This window comes from Lates calcarifer, unplaced genomic scaffold (genome assembly GCF_001640805.2).
Source record: "Lates calcarifer isolate ASB-BC8 unplaced genomic scaffold, TLL_Latcal_v3 _unitig_2017_quiver_672, whole genome shotgun sequence".
Taxonomy (NCBI): domain Eukaryota; kingdom Metazoa; phylum Chordata; class Actinopteri; family Centropomidae; genus Lates; species Lates calcarifer.
Genome location: NW_026115922.1, coordinates 12,183 through 20,248, shown reverse-complemented (window position 1 = coordinate 20,248; position 8,066 = coordinate 12,183). Strand labels below are relative to the sequence as shown.

General features: G+C 46.3%; 2 protein-coding genes across 2 annotated transcripts; one reads left to right on the top strand and one right to left on the bottom strand.

Annotated features, from left to right (window-relative positions):
• The first annotated feature begins 51 nt into the window (after positions 1–51).
• fam174c (family with sequence similarity 174 member C) lies at positions 52–3,347 on the top strand. The gene is made up of 3 exons (XM_018689080.2): positions 52–526; positions 1,774–1,896; positions 2,116–3,347. Exons 1-3 carry the CDS (start codon positions 243–245, stop codon positions 2,117–2,119), a joined length of 411 nt encoding a protein of 136 aa, XP_018544596.1. The 5' UTR covers positions 52–242; the 3' UTR covers positions 2,120–3,347.
• Positions 3,348–5,905: 2,558 nt separating this feature from the next.
• LOC108891764 (T-cell acute lymphocytic leukemia protein 1 homolog) lies at positions 5,906–8,056 on the bottom strand. Its single transcript, XM_018689078.2, has 3 exons — positions 7,664–8,056; positions 7,261–7,322; positions 5,906–6,889 (listed from the first exon to the last, which is right to left on the bottom strand). Exons 1-3 carry the CDS (start codon positions 7,702–7,704, stop codon positions 6,516–6,518), a joined length of 477 nt encoding a protein of 158 aa, XP_018544594.1. The 5' UTR covers positions 7,705–8,056; the 3' UTR covers positions 5,906–6,515.
• Between the last annotated feature and the right edge of the window lie 10 nt (positions 8,057–8,066).

Genomic DNA, 8,066 nt, shown 5'->3' with positions numbered 1-8,066 from the left:
GCAGGTACCTGCAGGCCTACGAGTCAAACTGAGGGGAACCTTGGCCCAGTGCCTCCCTAACGTCAGCAGTAGGTGGATGGGAACTTCCTCGTTGGGTTTTTACTTTATGTCAACAGTCGGAGTTCAGTAAACGCGACGTGTGTGTGTGTGGAAAGCCCCGGTTCTTCTCCGGTACAGGCTGAAAAGTCCGACTGCCGCTTCACTTCTTCTCTTTTCTCTCTCTGGGCTGTTTGTGGACGAACATGACTTTCTGTAGACTTCTCTCGGCGGTTCTTGTTCCGATCTGTTGGGCTCTCTTGTCGGTGGCGGAGCAGAATGTGACCAGACCCGCCGGAGCCACCGCGGCGCCGCGACCCGCCGTGACCAACTCCAGCGGGGTGAACAGCACACACGGCGGCGGCGGCAGCGGGAACTGGGGCAGGGAGATGTTCAACGGTGTGGGCAGCTCGATGATGCAGAGGGGCCTGTACGTCCTCATCGGCTTCACCCTGATCGGAGTCCTGTACTTCCTGATCCGAGCTGTGCGGTGAGACCTGTAATTACTTTAATGACAACACTGCTGCTAATGGACGGACGCTACGCACTCACAGACTTAGTCCAAGATGTGAAAACATTACAAACACATTCTTACATCTGTAGACGCCGAACTGAAGAGTGGCTCCTCCAGCTTTATACAAACACACGACTTTTATTTTACAAAGTATCTACAACTGTTAGAAGCAGGGAAGCGTTAAACCGCTGGATTTTTGAATGGAGTTTGGTTCACTATCTGTCCACATACATTGGTGTGGCCTGATATAAGCTGATTTAAATGTAATACTACTTTTCGACACAAGTCTGGATTAGAGAAGGCTCAGAACTATAGAAATATGTTTGTTTATCTAATGAATTATTTATTAATCCAAAAATAATGAATGTTTAATGACGTCATGCCAAACTTCATTTGTAAATCTAGTAAGTTCAATTCTTCCTCTACTATCAGCAGATGTATGTTTGCCCCATTAGGTAATTTATGCCCTTTTTAAAATTGTTACTGCCCACTCTTCAATTCGGCATCTCCTACATCAATCTGTATCTGTAACAGTTTAGTTTCTCAGTAAGTTTCTCATTTAGTGCCCGTTTTATTTTCCTCTGATATAAATCTATATGTTCCTGTGCCAAATGTGAAACGTTTGACTTGACAGGATGTAATCTGATATAAAGCTAATATCACTTTTTAGCACAGCATTGTTAAAGAGGTACAAACTAATGAAGTGTATTAGTACAGTTGGTAAAAATATCTGATATATAATGACATTATTTATGAAGTCTTTGACCTCACACCAAACTCCATTCATAAATCCAGCAATTTAAGAAATCCTCTCTAATTTACAGAGATTTACATGATGTAAAGTGTGAAGTTTCAAGGTGTGTTCTTCAGTTCTGCATACATCTCACCAACCCTTTAAAATATAATTTAATGTAGCTTCAGTGTTTACAGCCTCATTACCATCCATTCTCCTGCATGTGGACACGTCACAGCAAATTCCATAATGTGTCCTCTCCTATTAGCCAAGCTACATTACAGAGTAAAATATGAGTTGTGTGTTTTCCTTCAGTTCAGTGTGACTCTGATACGACTTCTTCTACCAGTCTCACACATACAGCTCCAACAATGTTTAACACTCAGTTCAACCTTAATATCCTGCCAGTTCTTTACCTCCTCGTTAGCTCTCTCCAAACCAAACTCCATTCAGAAACCTCACGTTTTAACAGCTAGTCTCTCGTTGTCAGGCTGAAGAAGCCCGCCCACAAGAAGAAGTACGGTCTGCTCTCCAACTACGACGACTCTGTGGAGATGGAGGCGGTGGAAAGCGACGAGGACGACACGCTGTACGAAGCTCGCAGCCTCCGCAGGTCAGAGGTCAACACACAACAACAACAACAACCACACTGAGTCAGAGCCAGAGTTACTGTTGGAGGCTGAGAGCAACACTCAGGCTCCTTTACCTAAACAAACCTTCTTAGTTACTCTGACGTTTTTTATTTTGTTGTCTGATCACTGATCCTTTGTTCTCTGGACTCGTGTTGTAACCGATCAAACTATTGATCTGCTGATTATCTGTCTGTGTTCAGATGAGTCGGGCTGATGGATCAGACGGGCGGAGACCTGCAGGAGGTTATCGATCGGGAGCCCGTCAGGTGATATTGATTATGGATCGAGGGAGAGGACTGAGCGCTGATCGCCGGAGGAAAACATGGACCAAATATTGTGATTGTTGTTGTTATTGCAGATAAATGCCAAAGCTCTGACTGCTCCAGACACAGAGCAGGATAATCAGCTGTTTGTAACGTGCTGTAGTGTGATGGGTGTGTGTTTACATGGAGACGCAGGACGACGTCTGAGGCCAAATCTCTTTTCTAAGAATTTCACTGTGCTGTTTTTTCACTCTGAGCTGCGACGACGTGCTTCAGCTACTGTGAACTGACTCCAGACCAGCCGAGACATGGATCCATCTGATGGATCAGGACTCTGACCTGGACGTGTCTGTCAGCTGTGAACAGGTTTTAATGGACTGTCTCTGCAGGTGGAGCTGACTTCACTCTCTCCACCTCCGCTGCAGAAAATCAGGGAAACTGAATCATGATTGGCCTCAGAGCTTCACATCTGCAGATTAAATCATCTGTCTCTCTGACACAAACTGAAAGAAGCTACGCTAACGTTAGCATCAGTGTTTGTGTTTAACAGACCAGAGCAGACACACTCATTCTCACAATATGGTGTTACAGGCTGCAGCTAGCTGTTAGCATGCTAACCTCAGTATAAAGGAGTGACAGAACCAGTTCAGCTGCTTCATTAGTGTTACTTTCTGTTCATGCTAACGTTAGCTTAAACAGTGTTTCATCAGCATCATGTGTCTGATCCTGAAGAATCTGATTGGACAGAGGAAGAGCTCTCACCTGTTACCCACCAGGTGAGCTCTCTGTTTGACTTTGACAAGATATTTTCAGACTTTCCCTGAATCTCTGCAGCAGAGGAGGAGGAGGAAGGAGAGGGAGGAGAGGAAGAGGAGAGGGAGGAGAGGAGGGGAGGATGAGAGGAGAAGGAGGAGAGGAAGGAGAAGAGGGGAGGAGGAGAGAGGAGGAGGAGAGGAAGAGGAGGATGAGAGGAGGAGAGGAAGGAGAGGGTGAAAACAGCAGAACTTTCCTTTAACTCTCACTTTAATAAAAGGACTCGTGAACCTGCAGCAGGTTCAGAGACCTGAGTCCTGAACAGAGTCTCCTTCAGTCTGCTGCTGCGTTCACTTCTGTCAGAAAATCCAAACCTGCAGGATTTACTTTCTAATCATTAAACTGTTACATTTGGATCATCGGCTGAACTCATTCTAACCTGAGGCTCTGTGTTTATGAAGGTGTGGAACTGAAGAGGCTTTTACTCTGAAGGGCTGTGATGTTCAGGGACAGGTGTGGGTCACATTTAGTTTGGTCCCAGAGGATGTGATCTGTGCTGTAGCGCCACCATCAGGACACAGTTAGAGACAGAAGTTACCAGGTAAAAACAGTGCTTCCTGCTGTCGTCAGTTTTAACCAGATTTAATTTATTCATATAATCTGGTCAGAATTTACTGTCAGTCAGAGAGCAGCTGACTGAGGTCAAAGGTCATCATGGTGTCTCAGGTGTAATAGCAGGATGTGACCAGCAGAGGTCACAGGTTCACTGTCTGTTAAAAACCTCTCAGAGAAGACAGCTCTCTGAGACACTTCAAACACTTCAAACTCACCTTACACAGAAATCAACAAACATCAGTGTTTCATGAAACAAATCAACTGATTCAAATTAAAACTGAACAAAATCAAAACTTCATATAATAATAATAATAATAATAATAATAATAATAATAATAATAATAATAGTTTAATAAATCAGAAACAAGTTAAAAACATGTTTCTGAACAACATGAACCCTGGTGCTTTTATTCTGAAAGTCTGAGGCTGAACTCACACCAACACAGAGCTGGTGTCTCTGATTGTTCTGATTGTTCTCTGACCCTCAGGGGACACCGTAGCTTCCACATTAAACCCTCACTGATAATCATCTTCCTCCTGTGTGAGAGCGACCGGGGAGTTTTCCCACAGTACGGTCTGTCAGGATCACACACACACCTGACCACAGGGTGATGAGGTCACAGGGGGGCGGGCCCTGTCACCGTAACAAGCCAATGATGAGTGGGCGTGGAGCCGACGACTGATAAACATCTCAGCCAATCAGACGGCCCCGAGGGAGACGACAACAGTAACAGGTCCCAGAGGAGAGAGAGAGGGCGGGATTCAATTAGAGAGGGGGGGGGTTCACACCTCTGTCTGCAGCTGATTTATCTGATCTGAAGTCAGTGTCTTATTCAGCTCATAGTTTGTTTGGATCAATGATCCTCAAACCAGGAAGTCAGTTAGCATGTTAGCACTTCCTTGTTGTCAGTGTGTTTCTGGTTAAATGTGCTGAAATAAGGTCTGTGGTTTTAACACAAGCTCAAGACATTTTCAGGTTTTATTCTCCGACATAAAATGGGTCAGTAAATCCCCCACTCCTGATGTTTGAAGCTTTTACGTGTCTTAAAAAAGGCGGTTGCTAACGAGTGTCTAAATGAGACTACAGAGGTTGTCGGGGACGTTAACATGAAAACCCATCTACTCACCAGTCCACCTTTACAGCCTCGTTGTGTTTCTACTCACGCTCTTTCAAACTCTCACTAACTTTCTAAGAAGAAAGGCTTTTGTAGAAGAGCTCAGAGCTAAATGAAATGACCAGTTGGAAGCTTAGTGGTGGAGACGTTGACGTCATGTGACCGTGGTGTAGTTGGTTTATAGCCTAACATTAGCTTCTTACTTCAAACATCAGAACAGTGGTGTTCATCTGTGAAGATGATCTGATCAACTAAACCTGAAGGATCAGAAACTTTAGCTGCTCACTGTTTCTGATGCTAACTTCAGTTTGATAAAATCACTTTTCTTCTTTGGTGAAACAAACAAAACTCTGAAGTCACAGGTTGAAACGACCTTTAATAACCTCTGACCTCTGACCCAGAGAACAAACAGAGGCAGTAAACATGAAACACAACAAACATGTCGGCCATTTTAACTGAGATCAGATAAACCAGCTGCAGACAGAGAGAGAGAGGTGAACTGAGGACGAGCCAGCATCTCTCTCTCTCCTCTCTCCTCTCCTCTCTCTCTGTCTGTCTGTCTCTGTCTGTCTGTCTCTCTCCTCTCTCTCTCTCTCTGTCTGTCTCTCTCCTCTCTCTCTCTCTCTCTCTGTCTCTCTCTTTCTCTGTCTCTCTCTCTCTCTCTCTCTCTCTCTCTAATTGAATCCCGCCCTCTCTCTCTCCTCTGGGACCTGTTACTGTTGTCGTCTCCCTCGGGGCCGTCTGATTGGCTGAGATGTTTATCAGTCGTCGGCTCCACGCCCACTCATCATTGGCTTGTTACCGTGACAGGCCCCGCCCCCCTGTGACCTCATGACCCTGCTGTCAGGTGTGTGTGTGATCCTGATAGACCGTACTGTGGGAAAACTCCCCGGTCGCTCTCACACAGGAGGATATTGATCAGTCATATCTGATCGATGCACCAGCTGATGGGAGTCACTTGAACGCATCATCGAGGTGATGTGTTCAGTGGATCTCTGGACCCTGAGCTGTGACAGACCTGTGTTTTTAATCAACCTTTCATTTGTTCTTTATGTTTTACTCAGAGAAACAAGCTAAGCTAACGTTAGCAGCAGCAGCTTGATTTAATCAGCTGCTGTGTTTGTGTTTAATCAACAGTGAAGGAATCCTAAAAGACAACAACTCCCATGATCCCACACTGCTTCATGACGTCATTAAACGACGTCTTCTGTTGTTTTGACTGAGACTCATCACTTCAGCTTCAGTTACAGTAAAAAGACTTTTTATTTACAACAGAGACGATAAACCACAGGTTTTTATCAAAGAGCTGAAACAATAAAAAACCAAACGTTCCTTTAACATTAAAGAAACTGAATCTGGTTACAGACGTTTTTCTGCTCAGACGCAGAAATTCACCAAAATAACTGAAGATAAAAACATGTCGTCTGTTTCTGACTGAACACAGAGACCAACACATTAACACAGCAAACATACATGTGAATATCACACAGACCCAGATCCTCCTCAGTCCCAGTCCCAGTCTGAGCCTCAAGACTCAGTCACAGTCCCAGTCTTAAGTCTTAAGTCTCAGTCTTACATCCTAGTCTGAGTCTCAAGACTGAGTGTCAGGTCTCACACTCGGTCTCAGACTCAGTCTCAAGCCCCATTCCCAGTCCCAGTCTTAAGTCTTAAGTCTTAAGTCTTAAGTCAGAGTCTCAGGTTTGTAAAGGACCACATGACTCCTGAACCTGATGAAATAAAAACCACCAGAACTGGTTTACAGCAGCTGCTGGATGTTTCCAGCGTCAGTCTGACTCGACTCTCCTGGAGCCAACATGTAAGATCAGTCCTCCTCCTGGTCTCTGCTGGATCTGATCAGCTGTAGCTCGGTGGCAGGTGAGGGTACTGCAGGTGACCCAGACCTCCACAGTCCTGCTCCTCCATCAGACCATCTGAGTCTCCCTCCGTCGAGCTCTCACAGCTGGAGTTTGGCGACGGCACCCCGTCCCGCTCCAGGCTCTCTGCTCGGCCCCGGGGGGCCCCCACAAGGTCCTGGTCCATCAGAATCTGGTCCAGGAAGTTGATGTACCTGAGGGCGAGGCGCAGGATCTCGTTCTTGCTGAGCTTCCTGTCGGGGGGGTGGGTGGGGATGAGGCGTCGCAGCTCGGCGAACGCTCCGTTAACGTTCTGCTGCCGCCAACGTTCCCGCCTGTTGGTGAAGATCCGCCGGACAACTCCAGGACCAGAACCTGAGGACATGACAGGGGGGTCAGCTGGAGTCAGGAAAACCAGGTCTGACGATCCACCGATTAATCGGTGAGTGTTTTAATAATCGATTTGTTTTCTAGAGAAACCTGGAACAGTTTCAGATTTTCTTTGTTGTAACATGAAAATAAACTGAATCTGTTTGTTTGTTTGTTTGTTTGTTTGTCTGAAGGCGTCGCCTCCATCCAGCCACAGACCAAAGGATCAATCCATCCTTATTTGTTTTCTATTCGAAATTAATTATTGATTCATCACTTAAAGATCAATCAGTTTTCTCTTTGACTCCACACTGAAGCCGTCGACCTTCTTCTCTGTGTCGTTCAGATGTTTTCTGCTTTTTACAAAAGAAATTTACCTTCGTTCAGGTCGATCTGCGGAGTCGATCTGTGTTTCATCAGGGCACACGGATCTGGATCACTGCAGACAGACAGACAGACAGACAGACAGACAGACAGACAGGTTAGTTTATCTCATGTTTTCCTCTTCCTCTGTTTAATCTCAGAGTCTCTGAATCTAAACTGATCAACATGATTCATCTCATCAGGAAAACCAGGACTGGATCTCCATGAAGATTTATTTCAGTCTTTATTAACATTAGTCATTGATTCCAAACAGCAGAGAAATGAACAGGAGACATTAAAACATCTGATTCATCATCAGGACTCTGGACTCATCTGGATCCAAACACCAGTTTAACATGAAGAGTCCCAGGTGCGGGTTCAGGTCTCAGATCAGATCACTGACAGGATGTGTCTCACCTGTTGTAGGTGTGGAGGTGATGCGCAGCCTCGTGCAGCATGTCTCGTGCAGGCGGTGGATCGGGTTCGGCTCAGCGGCAGACAGATCTTCGGGGTCCGGAGCTTCAGGGTCCGTGTCCTGCTCCGGGTCCCGCCGCCTCCTTTATACAGACCTGCTCCTCCTCCCTCTGTGCGTCGTGACGCCTCGTTTCCATGGAGACGCCATTAATTAACAGTCTCATTAGACCCGGACAGACCAGGGTCCCAGGAAGCAGCACCCCAGGGACCTGCAGGGTCCAGGACCCGCCCCCTCTCCCTCCCCCCGCTGTGGGAGTCGTGTTTTCCGGCGTCTCCTCCTCCTCCGTCACGACCCGGAGCTCCGGAGATCTGGTCCTTTTTGGGGGGGGGTTGGTCCTGAGTGAGA

Excerpts from the sequence above, each read along its gene's own strand:
- fam174c (XM_018689080.2), top strand. The coding sequence starts at position 243 with ATGACTTTCTGTAGACTTCTCTCGGCGGTTCTTGTTCCGATCTGTTGG. Across the intron at positions 527-1,773 it reads TTCCTGATCCGAGCTGTGCG|GCTGAAGAAGCCCGCCCACA; the intron begins GTGAGACCTGTA and ends TCTCGTTGTCAG.
- LOC108891764 (XM_018689078.2), bottom strand. The coding sequence starts at position 7,704 with ATGCTGCACGAGGCTGCGCATCACCTCCACACCTACAACAG. Across the intron at positions 7,323-7,663 it reads CACCTCCACACCTACAACAG|TGATCCAGATCCGTGTGCCC; the intron begins GTGAGACACATC and ends GTCTGTCTGCAG. Across the intron at positions 6,890-7,260 it reads GCAGATCGACCTGAACGAAG|GTTCTGGTCCTGGAGTTGTC; the intron begins GTAAATTTCTTT and ends TCATGTCCTCAG.